The 20,473-nt window shown below is 43.6% G+C and overlaps 1 protein-coding gene across 2 annotated transcripts in view; it reads left to right on the plus strand.

Annotated features, from left to right (window-relative positions):
* The first annotated feature begins 353 nt into the window (after positions 1-353).
* The window catches only part of LOC100494953 (neural-cadherin), a 45,941-nt gene continuing 25,821 nt past the window's right edge, over positions 354-20,473 (plus strand). For both annotated transcript variants that reach the window (XM_031903479.1, XM_031903480.1), the window contains exons 1-15: positions 354-1,732; positions 9,625-9,819; positions 10,357-10,582; positions 11,192-11,396; positions 11,831-11,942; positions 13,065-13,314; positions 13,674-13,816; positions 14,005-14,177; positions 15,587-15,755; positions 17,440-17,610; positions 18,285-18,457; positions 18,871-19,038; positions 19,504-19,753; positions 19,834-19,961; positions 20,047-20,233. In XM_031903479.1, coding sequence (XP_031759339.1) covers positions 388-1,732; positions 9,625-9,819; positions 10,357-10,582; positions 11,192-11,396; positions 11,831-11,942; positions 13,065-13,314; positions 13,674-13,816; positions 14,005-14,177; positions 15,587-15,755; positions 17,440-17,610; positions 18,285-18,457; positions 18,871-19,038; positions 19,504-19,753; positions 19,834-19,961; positions 20,047-20,233 — 3,895 coding nt within the window. In that variant the 5' untranslated portion in view covers positions 354-387. The remainder of the gene's footprint in view (positions 1,733-9,624; positions 9,820-10,356; positions 10,583-11,191; positions 11,397-11,830; positions 11,943-13,064; positions 13,315-13,673; positions 13,817-14,004; positions 14,178-15,586; positions 15,756-17,439; positions 17,611-18,284; positions 18,458-18,870; positions 19,039-19,503; positions 19,754-19,833; positions 19,962-20,046; positions 20,234-20,473) is intronic.

The raw sequence follows: 20,473 nt of genomic DNA on the forward strand, positions 1-20,473 counted from the left end.
CCCACTGCCCTGTGTGCCGTTACCCACTGCCCTGTGTGCCCTTACCCACTGCCCTGTGTGCCCTTACCCACTGCCCTGTGCTTCTGGGTATCAAGAGAGGCAGTTTCGGGTGCTCACTGAATATAACAATCCTAATTTCCAGCAAGAAAGATAAAGGCTGGGCCCCCAATATAATGCATTCCAACAAATGGGGGGCGGGGGGGTACCGCAGTGCCCAGGGGCCACAGAAGAGTCGGAATTGGGGCGTGTCTGCCAGTTGAGTTCGCACCGTGGGTTCCAGGGGGAGAGAGGGGGGGGGGGGGGGAATCGCACATCACTGACAGATGCAGCAGTAGAAGTTGCAGGCACTCTGTGCTACTGAGCTGTGGGTGCAGACTGGGTGCAGGGATGGGCGCTGCCAGACGAGCCCCGGACTTTCACTGCCTCCTCTTTCTGCTTCTCATGGTACCGGGGTGCCAGGTTCGGGCATTTGGGCCGGGAAGGGATCGCAAAGCTCTAGATTCCGACAGCGCAGAACTTCTCATCGGTTCCCATACTGCCCGGGCACCAGGACCCGGGGGGAACCCAATGGGGCACATTCGGATCCAAATGCCCCGGGGCACAAGTGCAGATCCCGTCACCCTCGGGCAGAACCGGGCAGCTGCGGAGAGATTGCCGGCCCCCGGGCCCGTTACCAGCCCTTCCCTGCTCATCCCCACACCGCCAATAGGTACCCACCCGGTGATACATTCCCGCAAACTTACCGCTATGCGCCCTGGGGCAAATTCTGCCCCATCAACTTCCATCCCACCCCCAGCTATTGCCCCATCAACTTCCATCCCACCCCCAGCTATTGCCCCATCAACTTCCATCCCACCCCCAGCTATTGCCCCATCAACTTCCATCCCACCCCCAGCTATTGCCCCATCAACTTCCATCCCACCCCCAGCTATTGCCCCATCAACTTCCATCCCACCCCCAGCTATTGCCCCATCAACTTCCATCCCACCCCCAGCTATTGCCCCATCAACTTCCATCCCACCCCCAGCTATTGCCCCATCAACTTCCATCCCACCCCCAGCTATTGCCCCATCAACTTCCATCCCACCCCCAGCTATTGCCCCATCAACTTCCATCCCACCCCCAGCTATTGCCCCATCAACTTCCATCCCACCCCCAGCTATTGCCCCATCAACTTCCATCCCACCCCCAGCTATTGCCCCATCAACTTCCATCCCACCCCCAGATATTGCCCCATCAACTTCCATCCCACCCCCAGCTATTGCCCCATCAACTTCCATCCCACCCCCAGCTATTGCCCCATCAACTTCCATCCCACCCCCAGCTATTGCCCCATCAACTTCCATCCCACCCCCAGCTATTGCCCCATCAACTTCCATCCCACCCCCAGCTATTGCCCCTTCTGTTGCCTTTCTCCAATCACATCCTCCATTCCTTCTTTCTTCTGCCCCCTCTAGTTTGCCCCTTTACCCCCTGCCCCGCCGCTCTGTCCGCTCCCTCCTGCCCTCGGCATTCTCCTGCTCCCACACGGTCCGGGTACCTGCGGTTGGTGCCCTGGGAGAGACCATCTTCATTGTGCCAGACCGGAGGTACCGGGGCAAGTGGTTTGAGATCAGCTGGCCCCCTGACCCACCGGTGCGGATAGAGAGCGGATCGGGACGGGTGTATCTGACTCACCGGCTGCAGGGGGGACAGACCGAGGTGCAGGTGAAAGTGCGCAACCTGGAGAAAGGTGAGGGGAGCCTTGGGGTGAGCATTACCATTGCACCGGGGCAGGGGGGACATTACCATTGCACCGGGGCAGGGGGGGCACTACCATTGTACCGGGGCAGGGGGGACAGACCGAGGTGCAGGTGAAAGTGCGCAACCTGGAGAGAGGTGAGGGGAGCCTTGGGGTGGGCATTACCATTGCACCGGGGCAGGGGGGACATTACCATTGCACCGGGGCAGGGGGGGCACTACCATTGTACCGGGGCAGGGGGGACAGACCGAGGTGCAGGTGAAAGTGCGCAACCTGGAGAGAGGTGAGGGGAGCCTTGGGGTGGGCATTACCATTGCACCGGGGCAGGGGGGACATTACCATTGCACCGGGGCAGGGGGGGCACTACCATTGTACCGGGGCAGGGGGGACAGACCGAGGTGCAGGTGAAAGTGCGCAACCTGGAGAGAGGTGAGGGGAGCCCTGGAGTGGGGCATTACCATTGCACCTTGGGGGCAGCTCTAATTTTATATAGAAATCTGACGTGTTCTTATTCTGAATATTACCCAACTATAACCCTGTGTTGTCTGTTCTTTCTATAGCTGCCCATACACCTTAAAGGACATGTCAACCCCCAAAATAGGGTTTTTTGCCTAATAAAAGAAATATGAATATGAAATATGCATTTTCAGTGCTTTGAGAGTTATTTGTAAATGTAATTGCTATTGAAAGCTGCATTTGCTGAACTCCTGGTTGTTTCTTTTTAAACAACATTGCAAAGCTCAGTCTCCCCCAGGTCTGTCAGTCTGCTGCCTTGTGTTACATTGTTTCAAACACCAGAGCCCCCAGGGCAGGGAATAGACAAGGGCAGCCAATCACTGCTCTCTAAAAGCAGTTATATGTACAAATGACTAAAAAAAAAATTACATATTTGTAACAAATGTATATAGCAAAGTTGCTTAGAATTTTGTTTTCTTTTATTAGGCAAAAATGATATAATGGACTGACTTGTCCTTTCAGACTTCACTAGATGTGCGATCGTTCAGTGCCCACTGACCTTAGGATAATTTAATGGATTTGTCAGATTTCACTGAAATTGTTCCTTAGGGAGAGAAAAATCTGCCAGGCCCTGGAAATATATTGGCGCTATATTAGTAAAAGATCATTAGAATCCTATTGTAGCTATAAGGGGCATGCATGGGTGTCTGCAGAAAATTCTCCTGGGGGGTCAGGTAATACTTCTGCTAATATTTTGCTAAAATGTAATGAATAGCTACAGTTGCTATATATAGGCTGTCTTAAAGCTAAGATTCAGCATAGTAGGTTTGCAATTGGTGTAAAAATGGTCCCCCCCCCAACCACCTCTGGCTGTTTTAATAGAAACTGTGCACAAGTGTACGTGGGAGGGCATTTTACAATTTTATTTTCTGATTTCCCTGTACTGGAATCATTGTTATCCCTGCCAATGCACTTGCTTGGTCTCTCCAAAATTCAACTGTAAGCATTTTTAAAAGGGTTGTTCCCCTTTGAATTACCTTTTAATATAATGTAGAGAGTGGTATGCTGCGATAATTTGCAATTGGTATTCATTTTTTATCATGTGTGGTTTTTGACGTATTCAGCTACTCCCCAGTTTGGAATTAAAGCAGCTATCTGGTTGCTAGGATCCAAGTTACCCTAGCAACCAGGCGGTGGTTTGAATTAGAGACTAGAATATGAATAAAAGATATGTAATAAAAATGACAATAACAATCAAATTGTTGCCTCACAGAGTCAATTATTATGGGCTGCTGGAGTCAGTGACGCCTATTTGAAAGCTTAAGAGAGTCAGAAAATGTATAAGAAATAGAGACCAATTAAAAAGTTGCTAAGAACTGGCTATTCTATAACATACTAAAAGTTGAACTAACCCTTTAAGTGACAAAGTGAGTGCAATGGTGGGGATGCAGTGATTCCAATGCAGAGAAATGGGAAAATATATTCATATAAGGACACCAACATATTGGTGGGTACTGGTACCCATTATTGATATTGTAATAGTCATTGACAGGCTAACACCTAGCATAGGCTGCCAGTCTTTATACCATGAAAAATATGGGTGCTACAACTGCACCTCTAGTTCAGTATGTAAAATGAAAGGCTGTAGATACTGACCCCCTATGCACTTTATACATAGTGAAAGAAAGTGGCTACTGGTACCCCAAGTACTTTCCATTCTGTGAGCAGCAGGAATTGTACCCCAAGCACATTATATGTAGTGACATAGTAAGTTAGGATGAAAAAATACACACGTCTATCAAGTTCAGCCTTTTGTCCAAATGAAACGTGGCTTAGTGCTCAGGGCTGATCCAAAGCATCTAGTGATAGACAGTTTTACACAGCAAGCAGGTTATATACAGTGAGAGGCAGTGGGTACTGACCTCCCAAGAACATTATAGTGAGAGGCAGTGGGTACAGCAGATACTGACTGACACATTATATGAAGTGAGAAGCAGGAACATTTGGGATTGCATGCATACAGGGTAAATGGATAGCCAGTTTCATTTATAATGCCCCCTGAATATTGGGTAAGATAAATGGTCTGCGAATTCAGTGTATTATGTCTCCAGAAATCCCCAAAGGATGAATGCAATGTTGATTCCATCTATAATAACTCCATCCATCACCTTCAGCTGAGTTCTTAGTGGCCTCACAAAGAAGAATTGTACACTGAACGCTGTTTGGGCCTCTGGTCAGGCTGACCCCCACAGAAAGCGCACTGTGACTTTCATTTGCTTGGTGTCTACTTTGCAAGGTGCAGAGTTTTCGGCCCCCTTGAACTTTTCCACATTTTGTCACATTACAGCCACAAACATGAATCAATTTAATTGGAATTCCACTTGAAAGACCAATACAAAGTGGTGTACACGTGAGAAGTGGAACGAAAATCATACATGATTCCAAACATTTTTTACAAATAAATAACTGCAAAGTGGGGTGTGCGTAATTATTCAGCCCCCTTTGGTCTGAGTGCAGTCAGTTGCCCATAGACATTGCCCGATGAGTGCTAATGACTAAACAGAGTGCGTCTGTGTGTAATCTAATGTCAGTACAAATACAGCTGCTCTGTGATGGCCTCAGAGGTTGTCTAAGAGAATATTGGGAGCAACAACACCCTGAAGTCCAAAGAACACACCAGACAGGTCAGGGATAAAGTTATTGAGAAATTTAAAGCAGGCTTAGGCTACAAAAAGATTTCCAAAGCCTTGAACATCCCACGGAGCACTGTTCCACCGATCATTCAGAAATGGAAGGAGTATGGCACAACTGTAAACCTACCAAGACAAGGCCGTCCACCTAAACTCACAGGCCGAACAAGGAGAGCGCTGATCAGAAATGCAGCCAAGAGGCCCATGGTGACTCTGGGGGAGCTGCAGAGATCTACAGCTCAGGTGGGGGAATCTGTCCATAGGGGAACTATTAGTCGTGCAGTGCACAAAGTTGGCCTTTATGGAAGAGTGGCAAGAAGAAAGCCATTGTTAACAGAAAACCATAAGAAGTCCCGTTTGCAGTTTGCCACAAGCCATGTGGGGGACACAGCAAACATGTGGAAGAAGGTGCTCTGGTCAGATGAGACCAAAATGGAACTTTTTGGCAAAAATGCAAAACGCTATGTGGGGCGGAAAACTAACACTGCACATCACTGAACACACCATCCCCACTGTCAAATATGGTGGTGGCAGCATCATGCTCTGGGGGGGCTTCTCTTCAGCAGGGACAGGGAAGCTGGTCAGAGTTGATGGGAAGATGGATGGAGCCAAATACAGGGCAATCTTGGAAGAAAACCTCTTGGAGTCTGCAAAAGACTTGAGACTGGGGCGGAGGTTCACCTTCCAGCAGGACAACGACCCTAAACATAAAGCCAGGGCAACAATGGAATGGTTTAAAACAAAACATATCCATGTGTTAGAATGGCCCAGTCACAGTCCAGATCTAAATCCAATGGAGAATCTGTGGCAAGATCTGAAAACTGCTGTTCCCAAACGCTGTCCATCTAATCTGACTGAGCTGGAGCTGTTTTGCAAAGAAGAATGGGCAAGGATTTCAGTCTGTAGATGTGCAAAGCTGGTAGAGACATACCCTAAAAGCCTGGCAGCTGTAATTGCAGCAAAAGGTGGTTCTACAAAGTATTGACTCAGGGGGCTGAATAATTACGCACACCCCACTTTGCAGTTATTTATTTGTAAAAAATGTTTGGAATCATGTATGATTTTCGTTCCACTTCTCACGTGTACACCACTTTGTATTGGTCTTTCACGTGGAATTCCAATTAAATTGATTCATGTTTGTGGCTGTAATGTGACAAAATGTGGAAAAGTTCAAGGGGGCCGAATACTTTTGCAAGCCACTGTACATACTGAATCTATTATTACTTTGTAGACTAACAAGGCAGTAGTATAGAGTATGGGTATTACTAGCAAGCCAGGGGTATGGGGTATGAAGTATGGGTATAACTAGCAAGGCAGGAGTGTGGAGTATGGGTATGATAGCAAGCCAGGGGTATGGAGTATGGGTATAACTAGCAAACTAGGGATAGGGCGTATGTATATGACAAGAGAATAATTGGTAGGAAGTATAGATACTGCTTCCTACTTCATATTAACAAGCCAGAGTAAGGAGTATGGATATTGCATGGAGTATGCAGATGGCTAGCAAGTTGGCAGTGTTGGTTGTTTAGTACTTATGGATACATCATGATACTCCAACATTGAAACAGTGGCAAAGTGTATTTTGAAAATTGAAAGTAATTATTGTGGTGGTGGGAAACCTTTATACCATGTAGAGATAATGACACAGATTCTGGCACAGTTATGATGGCAAGAAGATGCTATGGAACACTTATTGAAACAACCAATGCTACAGTTTGTGCCAAATCACCAGAGATTGTAAGAAACATGTAAGAAACACTGTCTTCCAGTGTGTGTCCCTTTTATGTGCTGCTTTGCCTTTGCTCGCTGTTGAGGTTTTTGTACAATGAATACAGGTCTCCTGCACTGCTCAATAAACCTCTAAATATAATGACAATGTATTGACACAACTCAGCCCCAGGGGCAGTCTATCACAGTACATTGCTTTTCAAGGTTACATCTGATTAGAAAATGTGACATTGGGACATCACGAGGACCCTAGGGACTAAGGAGCAATACATAGGACACCTTAAATAAATGGTAGTTTTACCTAAAAAATTGTTATGAAGCACCATTAGGGTAGTTCTGTTGCCCTTTTAAAAGTTATAGTACAGTTTACTATTTACTATGAATTAGGGTTACCAGAATACTTGGAAATTCAGGAACACGTTTAAAAAAATGACCTAAAAGGGCTGCTTCAATTGAATGGTCTCTAGATTCCCCAAAGGGAAGCAAATCCAAATATTCAAGGCAATATCCAAGGCAATTGAATACAGATTGAATTTCCATGTAATGGACGTGTAATACATGGAATATGCAGTAAATGTGTATGCAACATGCACAATATTTCTAAATATCACTGGCTATTTAATAAAGTCCTACACTGATGCTTGATGATAACTTTCCCAGGAAGCAGGGACTGCATTGCTGAGCATTGGTGATGTGTGGGATGACCTGCAATCCGTGGAACCCATGGGTGTACCCTTAGGTCAGGAGAGTGAAGGTTGATATTTGGGCAGCCATTGCAGATTCTGGCTGAGTGTAGGTCAGACTGGGAAAGTAAAGTTTCCCTGTCTTGGAACCTAATGCAACAGAAAGGGGCGAGTACGGTTTGGGTGCAACATTTTGTGGGTTAGGGTCAGGTGCGGTTACATTGTTCCTGACCCCCACATAACTACTGAGCATATAAGGAGACCCAGGGGCTCCCCTTTCTCTAATAAGTTTATTGGGTCATCATTTGCATCAACTCCCAGTTACAGGGCAGAGTTAATAAATAGGCAAATGGTATTTAATCAGGATCCATCAGGACAAATGGACACACCTCAGCTTCAACTTCTGGTTGAAACATTTGACAAAAATGGGAGAGTTGGAGGCATTCTAGAACTGCAATGCAGTCAGTCAGTGTCACCACATTTCACCCACTGTAAAAATGGTGCCTCCATTGGAACCTCCATTTTTTACCACCAGGGCCATTAAGCAGGTCTGCTGTCTGTGTCGTCTCATAAATGCCACAGAAAGGAACAGAATGGTGCACTAGGTAGTCTTCTATAAAGATAATAGTTCAAGCAGGACCTTCAGCTCTCCCAACGTACTAGTTCCTCCAATATACAAGCACATTCAGTACACTATGTAAAATTAAAAGAAGGTGCGTGAGATAATCTTGACTTACTATGTCCAAGCAGAACTGATAAAAAGCCAAGATGGATTCTTTGCCTAAAAGTAATTGCAGCTAATAAAATGGGCTAGTGAATTTCAATCAAAGTGTCAGTGTCCATCCAACATCAATGAAGCTGAGGCTCTGAAATCACTATTGTGAGCAGAGGCACATGAGGAATCTTTCAAAGTTTCTTTAGCCCCTGTGAAGTATTGAAGCTTATTTTTAATTAGGCCTTTAATGATATCCTTGCCTGGAAATCCAATAAGCAGAGTGAGATAAAGCTTTGGTGGATACCAGAAAGAAAAGCCCAGCCTTGCTTTGGAGATCAAGTCAGACCCCAAATATCTCTCATGCTAAACTGGTAAATCCTGAGACCCTCCATAGCACAGCGTGGCTCAACTCTCAACTGAAAGGGGCAGCAGTCATTTGGCAGATAAATGGGGGGGCAAATATCCATATACAAAGGCTTTGTGACTTCTTAAGCTTTATAGGATTAGCAGGGATTTTGCGTAAGGATTTGCCAGTTCCTTCTTCCATTATTAGTTCCTATTCACATTCAGACTTCCATATGTCACTGGGACTTCTAACAATTGCATGTCCTTACATAGACACTACATGTTATGGTTACATCTGTCTAGTTTGCTGACACTTTAGCTGATGTCATTGCTGTTGGGTGCTACGAGCAAAGATTCCTCTGCTTTGATCTGCGTTTCCATAGGTACTTTTATTAGGGTATTTTAGAAATGTAAGAAGGCAGCCATGAAGGTTGCAGCAATATGGTAACAAAGACTATTGTTGGACAGGATTTAATAGGGCCCACCAAAGAACCTGACAGAAATTATATATTATAGTACTTGGCTTGAGCTTGGGCTAGATCCTCTGACACTCCAGCAGGCCAGTCCAACTCCAACAAACATTGATTTCTGATGGGTTGGGGAGGGTGGGAATACATTAAAAGCTAAATTGGTAATAACAGTTACAAAAAGATAAGGTTAAAAAAGACAACAGCATCACGTAGATGTGGGCTCAGTTGATACAACTGTGGATGAAGTCCTTTATTTGTGGACTAACATTTGTTTAAGACCCCGCATTGCAAGGGTTCAGATATATTAAAAAAACCCAGCTATTAAAGTGGGATTAAACATCAAGTGTCAGACTGGGGTGTCCAGCACCACCAAGGCTGCCACCCCAGGGGCCAACTTCTCCACCGCTGCCAGCCTTCACCCCATGTGCACCAAGTACCAGACCCAGACTGGCAATCTGTGGATAATAGAAAGTGCCAGAGGGGCTGCTGCAAGAAGCTATAGACAGTCACCATTTATAGGGCCTTTTTGGGGCTGTTTGGGCCTCAGTCCAGAACTACCACATACCCCTACTTCCTCCTTGCAGTGGTGTTCTGGGGTGGTGGTGGAGCATCCAAGGAGCATCCTCCCAGGGCCTCCAGGTTTTTAACTAGTGTCCCACTGGTCCAGTCTCACCCTAACATCCTTGGCTCATCTGTAAAGTCATTCTTCAATAACTCCTTGTACATCCTTTGGTGGAGCTAAAAAATCACGTATAGCTGGGAGGGTGAATTTTAATTCTCTATTTTTATTTTTCAGACAGTGACTGGTATTTATGCCATATAACAATTGTTGTGCCAAAAGAGGAGAGCTTGGAGTGGGCAATGTATCCATTTCCTTACCTGGCTTGTGTTGATGCTGAAGCACCAAAAGGCACCCCTGTATACCAGCTGCTAGCTCATTACTACAACGATGAAAGTTCCAGCAGTGGAATTTCTTACTACCTAATGGAAGGTAAGCAACCTCTTAGTAGCAAGAGATACTGTAAGAGATTGTGGGCTGTAATCCCAAAAATTATGGATTCACTACATCCTGCTATTGAGATATTTTGGCTTGCTAAGGGAGTAGTCAGAAATTTTTAAATGACTTGTCCATGTGGGCAGTGCATGACCGTGGCCATTAGAAACCATCTCTGTGGCACCAATTGCAAAGTGCATAAAACAGGCACAATAAGACCTTTTTCTTGTACATTGCACACTGCCTTTGTTCAATAAAGAATTGCTATAGGGAGTGCAGAAACCTGCGCTTACCCCTAGAAATACATCTATGCCTGCATTTACAATGCTGTAATTATGAGAAGGGATGGAACGTAGGTGCACTTTTGCCTCTTAGTTTTCTTTTTTGTAAATGATTCTTTCATCTTATGTGTATAAAGCATCTTCTCTTTAGGGTCAATAGCCTGCTATTTAGTTCAGATTCTGAATGAGACAAACAGCAGATGGAGATACTGTATACTCTCTTGATTGCATTATTTTTTGTCTATTTCTTTAGGTGCTGACCAGAGGTTTGAAGTTGATAAGGATACAGGGGCTATAAGAACAACAGGTTTACCTCTGGCTTGGAATAAGGAACATGCTCTGACAGTACAGGCTACTGATAAACGTGGGAAGAAAAGTCCATATGCCTCTATCTCCATCTTGGTGGGATCTCGCCCCCCTCAGTTTACTAATATGACTTATAGTCTATATGTTCCAGAAAGCACCGCCGTCGGTGAAAAGTAAGTCCCTACAGAAATCCCAATGGGTTTCCACCGGCATTGGAATTACTGCTCAGTACAGGGCACCGTGTAATCCTTCTCTATGGCTGTTCCAATTGCTCCTTTGCCAGATTTTTTGCTCAGCTGCTTTCAGATAGCTGCTCACCCAGTAACTTCAGACTGGAGTCTTGCAGCTGGTCAGGGACCTGTGAGCACCCACAAAAATGAAAGTAGTACTGAGTGATTAGTGAGTAGGTTGCACGACAGACTTCTCTGTAGAACACCTGTCCAACGATGATAATTACAGCGCTACCTCTGGTGGTTGACAGTGGGTCAGTTTGAGGATATGTACAGTGTCGCAGTAGGTAAAAATATGGCTTAGAAATCTCATTGGTATATACATGGGAAAATAGTGAAAACTTTTTCTCTTTAAATAAAGTATTAGTTCTTCCCTGGCAACATGATGTTCTGCTTAGAAAGGTAGACTCTTCGGACTCTTAAACTTTATATTTTAAGAGAAACCCACCATATGGAGTTATGTTTGTTCAAGTACATCATCTTTGTGGGATGATGGGAAATTCCTGAAGCAAAAGCCATGCTAATCTAGCTCTTTGTCCTTGTCTCCTACAGAATAGCTGTTGTGGAAGCCGTGTCTTTCCAAAACAAGCGGATTTCATACTTCTTGCTCATGAACCCTAGCGGTCTGTTTGCAATTACCCAGGAGAGTGGGGAGCTGAGTCTGACACATGCAGTGGACTATGAGAGTGAGCATCACCTCTATCACTTGCTCGTGAAGGCTCTGGAGATGGACAGTGGGCTTAGCAGCGTCACAGAGGTACTTCTGGCTTACAGTCTCTATAGGCTCTTACTGGATTTTCCTTTATTTTTTTAAATTTATAGGGGCCAGTATGACACAGACTATTAAGCAATTTCAGTATGTATGGTTATGAAAAAGGTCTTGTTCCCAAAGTTTCAGGGGGCCATAAAATTATGTTCCAATGGAGTTTACCAACTCCTAGCTATGCCACTGTTTGTTAGACATTGGTAAATTTGGTATATCCAGCACTCTATATCCGGCACAGGTAATATTTTGGTGCCATAAAATACAGACTAAAATGAATTTGTTTCCCAAAATTTGAGCAAGATGTTTTTCACACATTTATAAGATGATGCTCCAGACAGGACCCCCACAATGGCCTACAAGCAGGGGTGATCCAAACAGCCATGGGCCATAGTCCCTATGTTAGTGTCATTGTGTTTTCTCTTCAGGTAATGATTCATATCACAGATGACAACGATTGCTCCCCAGAATTCCTACAGTCTATCTACAGCCGTGACAGTATTTTGGAAACGATCCCTGTGGGCACGTCCTTGCTGCAAGGTGTCTGTTTTGTATCTTCTTGTTTGCTCCCTGCCACCTGTCTGTTCCTTAATTAATAGTACATTACCTTGGGACTTTGCTCAGAACGTTTCCAGTATTGTCATTTGTGCATCTGTTATACTAAAGGGAAGCTGTAATTAAAATGTATCTTCTGTCTAAGAACCAGGGCAGGGCTTACAGCAGCCCAATTCTGCCAGAGTAATGCAAATGGCAGGAGTATTGGGCGTAAAGGGGGCAGAATAGGAAAGATGTCTCACAAAGATTCAACAAATATCCAGTTGTAACGAGCATAAATATGGCCAAACATGGGCAGATTTAAGATTTGCCAATTTGGCAGCTTATCTGCCTGTGTACGGGTCCCTCCTAAATATAATAATACATGCACCGATATAACCGTCGAGACCTAGTTTTCTACGATATTCGGTGTGTGTATGGCCGATCGAAGAGACACCAAAATCCCTGTCCCTGTCATTGTGACAGGCCAAATGATATTGCCACCTTAGGGTCTTATAATATTTGGCCAGCTTAAAGGAGAAGGAAAGGCTAAATCAGTGGGGGGTGCCAAATGTTAAGCAAATGTTCTTAACTAAGTGCTGGCAGCTCTGACACACACGTCCCACCTTCCCTATTTCTTTTGCAATAACCTTCTCTTGTGGTCTTTCTGAGTTTGTTTCAAGTTCACCCCTTCCCTATTAGGGCTCTGGCAGACGGGGACAAATCTCCCTTGTCGCGGGCGACTAATCTCCCCGAAATACCATCCCACTGGCTAGTATGTAAATCGCTGGTGGGATGGCACACGTGGCGCTGCGTTTTCCTGAAATTGTGGAAGTTTCCTCACAAGGCACTGCATATGCCATCCCACCGGCGATTTACATTTTCGCTGTCTCCCCGTCTGCCAGAGCCCTTAGGTATCCCATTCTCCGCCCATAATCCTTTTAACACTACCCATAAACTTTCTCTTCCACAGTTCAGTTTTCTCCAGCATTTCTTTTGTTTTCTGAGGTTATCCTGATAAATAAAATTCCCATTGGTGAAAGCTAGCCACATAGACAGGAGACTAGTGGCCAGCAGGAAGGCAATTCATTGTATGGTGTTAGATACTAATGCAGAATTCTCTCACAGTTCTAGCACAGGATTGTGATTCTGGATCCAACGCTGAGATTTCCTATTATACTCAGAGTTTGGAATTTTCCGTCACACCTCAAGGTGTCATCCATTCCAGCCAGCTCCTGAACTATGAACGTGCCAACCACATGTACGAATTTGTGGTAGTAGCCGTAGATAGTGGGAAACCTCCTCTGACTGGAACTGCTTCTGTTCGACTCCGTATGGCCAATGTTAATGACGAGGCACCTGTTTTCTCCCAGACTGTGTAAGAATGTAAATGTCATTTTGTCTTAAAATAACAATATTGTACATTTGTATTGTAAAAGAATAAAGTATATATAAAAGAATATAAGTATATAGGGGAATTTAGTAAATTTTTATATGACTTCATATATCACTCTATAGTTTGTAAGCTTCCGTTAAGTAAGAAAAACTCAGTCTATGGGGAATGTGGAATAGACTGTAACTATATATCTTGAGATCATTGTAGCATCAGATATTATGCATGTCCAAGGCGTCATCCAAGCCTCTCTGAAAGTCATTAAATGCTTCAGTTGTTGTACTTGAAACTTTGTGTTTTGGAGTTTTTGCATAGTGTGACTGGCCTCTTGTTTGACTTTGTAGCTACAACACTTTCCTCTCAGAAGATGCAGGCGCTGATACATTGGTGGCAACTGTGCATGCTAAAGATCCTGATGGGGATGGTGTGACCTATGTGATTGTTGGAGGGAACGAGGAGGGTAACTTTGAGTTGGACAACCAGAAAGGTACCCCTCCATGCAATAACATGCTGCTTACTCTACATAAACGTTATTAATATTTGGCTTTAGAATTATTCTGCTGACATTTCATTCAGTTGTTACTAGTGAAAATAACAATTGTGTCATTAAATATTTCATGTCTAACTGTGTAAATGGTTGAAACAAGACTTTTTAATACTGTATCTGAACTTTAGGTATCTTAAAACTCAGTAAGACTCCTCGGCCAAAGTTAATGAAACGCCAGTATTTGCTCAATGTGTCGGCCATTGATGACAATGCCTCAGGAGGGCCTTCATCTCTGCGTAGCTTTACTCAGGTTGTTGTGGGAATATATGATGTGAATGACAACAAGCCGGTCTTCAGGGAGGTGAGCTGAACTGGTTTTATCTCTAGCCTCTGAGATCTTCCTTGAGTTCAGAAAAGGATTATGTAGGATCAGTTCAATCATAGATAAAGAGAAAAGTACTTTAAAGGGATTTCAATGCAAAGTTTCATTCTGCTGATTTTCCTTTCAGTTTGGGCAGATCCTTAAAACAGTTATGTCTGAATCAAAGAACATTGAAAATAACACATAAATACTCATTCCTTTAGTCACCTTAGGCTGGTGATACACGGGGAGATTGAACCGAAGCAACATGCATGCAATCCAGGGCCGCCATCAGGGGTCACAGGGGAGACAGTTGTCGCAGGAGGACGCTGGGGGGGAGCTGTGCAGATGCAGGGGGGAGCCGGGGCACATATCAAGAGGGGGGAGCTGCAGGAAATTGCTGGGAGGGAGCTGGAGGATGCTTGGGGGTGGGGTGGAAGCTGGATGCTTGGGGTGGGAGCTGGAGGATAGTGAGAAGGATGCTGGGGGGGAGCTGGAGGATGCTGTGGGGGGGGCTGGAGGATTCTGTGGGGGGGGAGCTGGAGGATGCTGAGGGGGAGGAGCTGGAGGATACTGGGGGGGAGGAGCTAGAGGATGCTGAGGGGGAGGAGCTGGAGTATGCTGTGGGGGGGAGCTGGAGGATGTGGAAGGGGGGTAACTGGAGGATGATGGGGGTATGCTGGCTACCAATGTTTTAGAGGGCCTTGGCTACCAATGTCTGTGTGTCCTTTGTACTGATGGAAGGGGCCATTGGGGGGGCAGGTCGTGGGAGGGGGGGCAGAAAATTTTGTTGTGAGGGGCCCTGTGATTTCTGATGGCGACCCTGATGCAATCACACCAGCAATTTACATTTTTGCAGATTGGAAGGCATTTCTGAGAGATTATATGCTCTTCCTAAACTTTACGTAGTCCTTTGATGTCTTTAAATCTATCCATCATATTATTCCCTGTTTTTCTATTAAGCAACACATTGAACTATCAGTCTTTTTGACCGGTCTTTTTTTACGTTTTGTTCTTGAAACAATATGACATTTTGCAACTTTTATTTGAACCAATCCCCAGTTTGTTGATGTGTGTCAGGAAATGTGCTCTAAATAACAGAACAAAAACCTTATGGGTATCATTGCTTAACGTTTGTACAAACCTGCCTGCTGTATAGGTTAAATTACTAATATAGGAATTTAAAAGGGAAGCAAACCATTATGATGTAAAGAAAATGTGCAATTAGTTACTCTCATGCTATCCGGTTGCTAGGCAGCTACCAGACAGGCAGCAGTTTGGAAGCCAGAATGAAAGACCTACAATTTACTTAAGGTTAATATAAAGTTGAACATTCCCTTGAATTTCACCAAGTTACTTATAAAAGCTATGGCATTTCCTTTATATAAATTCTTTGTTTTTGCCCAAAGTGTGCTCAGTACAGTGAAGTTACATCAGTTCTAGAAAACCAGCCTCCTGGCACCTTTGTCCTGCAAGTGGAGGCCCATGATGCCGACAGCGGCCTGAATGGACAAGTGAAATACAGCCTTATGCACAGAGAGGGGACAAGGCTGGCTTTTAGCATTGACCCAGACACAGGTAATCAATATTTCTACTTTCTTCTTTTCCTTTAAAGCTACACCACTAACCCAACTATTAATCTCCTTTCACGGTTGAAGGCAATTTCAGTTAATGTAAATAGAGAATCCTGTGGTTTGACCATGTAAAAAACAAATCTGTATGACGTTTTATTTTGAATGCTTTACTTAAAATCCAGATTTGATAGCTATTATTAGCCTGTTGAGGTATACTAATAAGCAATGACTGGTTCTGAATAGTTTCCTTGATTTGGCCCAGCCACTACTTTATCCTGTCTCCTTAAAAATAACTATACCTCTAAAAGCTCAAACCATTTTGGGTTAGTAACCTCTTTGCTATTGAGTTCAATACCATTTATGAGGCAGCAACAATAGAATTTTTAACACCTCCAACAAGCTTTTCAGTTTGGTAGATGACCAAAAGTCTTTAAACTTACAAAAAATAGTAAGCACCAAAGCTTATGTACTCCTGGTAGGCCACACCCAGCTGCTCCATTCTCCGCCCACTTCCCAGCAGTCCTTTACCAACTTTTCCCCAGAAACCATCTCTTCCCTCATTTTATCTATTACTACTTATGGCATGCTCATTTACCCTATGGACTCAACATGCTGCCTGTAGGTAATCTTCATGTTTTCCTTCTCTAGTAGCATCAACACCACAGTCAAAACCTGCCACTTTATCCTATCTAACTGCCAAGATTCCCCCTACATGTCTTCTGTTGTGTCTCCATACATTCCTGGCTGAATTCACTGTTCCTCAAAGAGCACTCGGCCCACTCCCACTGCTGTTCCAAACCAAACATTTTTGCCTTCCTTACCTCTGAAGACCCATCACTGAATTTTCTTCTGTATGTGTATGTGTTCACACTAGAGAATCCCATAGTGGCTCACTTCAGGGCTGTCAATATTACAATGACTATTCCTTGTCCACCTGTTCCTATTTTCTTGACTTACTTTGGCCAAACACTGGCTGATTGCTGGGTGAACCAACTTTTCAGTCACTAGAAAATATTGTCAGATTGTGTGTTATTTGGTTAAAAATGAAACCGAAGGCCCTTGAACTGAAGATGGAGTCAAAGAAAAATACAGAGCACACTGTAAGAAACTCTTGGGATCGAGATGATGAGGCTTAAAGGAACAGTAACATCAAAAAATTAAAGTGTTTTAAAGTAATTAAAATATAATGTGCTGTTGCTCTGCAAAAAACTGGTGTTTTTGCTACAGAAAAGCTACTATATAAATAAGCTGCTGTATAGCCATGGGGGCAGCCATTCAAGCTGGAAAAAAGGAGAAAAGGCACAGGTTACATAGCAGATAACTAGTAGATAAGCCCCATATAATGGGGGTTTATCTGTTATCTGCTAAGTAACCTGTGCCTTTTCTCCTTTGAATGGCTGCCCCGATGGCTACACAGCAGCTTACTTATATAAACTATAGTAGTCTTTCTGAGGCAAACACACCAGTTGTAGCAATGCAGGGCAGCAGTACATTATATTGTTATTACTTTTATACACTTTCATTTTTTGGCGTTACTGTTCCTTTAACAATCACAAATATTACTCCTGTTTAGTGTGCATTTTGATGCTCATCCACAACTTAATAAATAATGTCAGGAACGCAAACCACCAGCTGTTGTAAGTTACTAATTCCACCTGCTTGAATTAAACAACTTACCCTCTACCTAGGTTTGATCACTACTTTGCAAAGCTTTGACCGAGAGAAGCAGAGGGAATACAGCATTTCCGTGATTGCCACCGATCAGGCGCAAGAGCCTTTAATTGGTATCTGTCAAGTAACCATTCACATCGCTGACATCAATGATAACGACCCCAAATTTGAGAACAGTCGCTACCAATGTGAGTGCAATTGGGGGGTTTCTTTGTAGTTATGCATGCTAACCTTTCACAACGCATAGGCCAAACATACAACAGAGCTGGTTAATGATAGGCTTTTAGGCTGGAGTTTGTCCAACAGGCAGAGCAAGGCTGTAGTTCTACTTTCTGCTCTGTAAAAAGAAAATTGCACTAAAAGATCACATGTCCCGGGTAGTTCTAGGGGCTTTATCTGCCTCAAAACAATTTTGGCTTATGAGGCACATGGAGAGAAAATAAAATGACTGTCTGGCATGGGAATGGAAAGTTTCTCAATTCTTCTTCATAAATGGCTAGATTGGAAATGATGGGCTCTCTGCTCCAGTTTCATTATTTAATCTGAATTTAGAAAGTCATCCTTGCTAGCATGTAACATGTATAACATTACCCAAGGTTGGTTCTACCATGTAGCAGTGATTTATTATAGTATTTTAAAGCCCCTATCCAATTAGTAACTGACAAATGAAATGTAGCCCTTATGTTTTACCTCTGGAGTAATTAGGGTTGGCATTCAAGGCTCCAGCAGAGAAGAGGGCAGAAACCCCTTAAAGAGGAGGGACCTCATTAACGACTGGCATTGTCCCTACACTAACACAATTGTCTTTAAACTTATTTTACACCTGTTATAAGGTGGCAAACCATTCTTGGTACAATTGCAGATTTCCTGCGTGAAGACACACCCGTTGGGACAAGTTTCCTTCGTGCCACTGCACTGGATGATGACCAAGGAGTCAATGCTGCCATTAATTACTCTATAGCTCAGCAACAACCAGAATATTTTAGGATAAACCCCAGCACAGGATGGGTGTATGTTAATCAGCCCATCTCCCAGGTAAGCTGTAAAATAAGCACATCTGCAAATATACAGGATTTAATGCAATTATAGCATTTATATGGTAGAGTGAATTCAAGTTTAGGGTCAATGTTACTCCCTCAGTTAAAGCCTTATCTCCTCCCATAGCCCTCCTATAGCATGTGAAATGGCCTAATGCCTGAATGTATAACCACTGGGAGTAGTGATTCATATATCCAATAACTGTAAACAGTCAATAACTGAGTAGGAACAAGAAGACACACCACTGCAAATTTCTTCTGGTGGAGTTATCCATAGCAACCAATGAGCATTTGTCTTTGATTAGGTTTACTGTGTTACAATACTGAAAGTAAACATATGATTGGACTGCTGCAAGGTAAATAAGGGCCGGTACACCTAATGTCACTAATTTCTACCTATCTATGTGTCAGACCTCACTTATCACTCGGCACATTGTAGCCACAGATGGGGGGAATCGGAGTAGCAATGTGGAGCTCACCGTGACTGTCACTAATGTACTCAACCAGCCGCCACAATGGGAGCAGTCGAAGTACTGGGTGTCTGTGCCTGAGGATGTGGCACGTGATACCAAGATTGTGGTATGTAGTCTGTAGATATACAGCAGTATTTATGTGGATGTGGTCTATATACCAACAAACCTTTTGATGATTGTCCTGAACTCTGAAAATGTAAGTTATAGGTCAGCATTTAACCCAATTCAATTTCAACACATTTTTCAGTGAATAGAAGAGCTCTCCTTTTAACCCAGACCAAATATGATATTTAAATTATAAAATGCAAATATTATAAAACCTTTAGCCTGACCTGTTTGTATCATGGCATCGCTCAGTACTTAATGACTTATTTTTCATGTGTTGCTTTTATAAATGTATATATTATCATTATATCATAATGCGTGTATTATAGAGGCTTTCCATTCCACCCAAACAAAAGGGCTTCTATTTATTGGTAATCCTTCCTTCAAAAGTGATTGTAGACTATATCATTGACACAAGTTTATAGATTGTACAGTAAATAATTATAAAATGATTTATTCATTGCAGACTGTCAAGGCTGTTTCTCCACGTGGTGACCCAAGAGTTACATATAACATGGAGGATGGCTTAGTATCAGAGACAAACAATCCGATTCGCTTCTACCTTAAACCCAATAGGTCAGGTAGTTCAGCTTCAGTACTGGTGTCTGAACCTCTTGACTATGAGGCAACACAGTTCTTCACTTTAAAAATAAGGGCCCAGAATGTGGCGGCAGTACCGTTGGCATCTTTTGCTATTGTCTATGTCAACGTTACAGGTAAGGAAAGGCTAAGTAAACTATAAATGCTATATACAGGATTTGTTCTCTACTTATACTTACATGGATTGCTGTTGCAGATGTCAATGACAATGTTCCGTTCTTCACTTCCTCTGCCTATGAGGTGACCGTACCTGAAGGAGCAGAAATCGATACCTCAGTAGCACAGGTTTTAGCCACTGATTTAGACTCTGGTCTCCATGGAAAGGTTTGTATGACAGCATGCAAATAGAAATATGTACTTACTTACAGTATCAGTGTTTTGCCCATATATGCCCATCTTTGTCATACAGGTTACGTATGTCATACTGAGGGATGGAAGCGAAGACCATAAGTTTTTTTCCATTGATTCAGAAAGTGGGGTTATATATACAAGGTCAACATTTGATAGAGAGAAGCAATCGTCTTACTTAATTGAAGTCCAGTCTCAGGACTCCTCAGAATCAGCAAGGCCAGAAAAGCAAGGCCAACCAAACTCAGGTAAACATGTATGCAAGGCCAACTAAACTCAGGTAAACATGCATGCAAGGCCAACCAAACTCAGGTAAACATGTATGCAAGGCCAACTAAACTCAGGTAAACATGTATACAAGGCCAACCAAACTCAGGTAAACATGTATACAAGGCCAACCAAACTCAGGTAGGCATGCAAAGTAAATCTGTTTGGAGAGGCTTGAATCATATGAGATGACTAGCAATGTCTTTAAGACATATCCCTAC

The sequence above is a fragment of the Xenopus tropicalis genome, chromosome 6, assembly GCF_000004195.4.
Source record: "Xenopus tropicalis strain Nigerian chromosome 6, UCB_Xtro_10.0, whole genome shotgun sequence".
NCBI classification, from domain to species: domain Eukaryota; kingdom Metazoa; phylum Chordata; class Amphibia; order Anura; family Pipidae; genus Xenopus; species Xenopus tropicalis.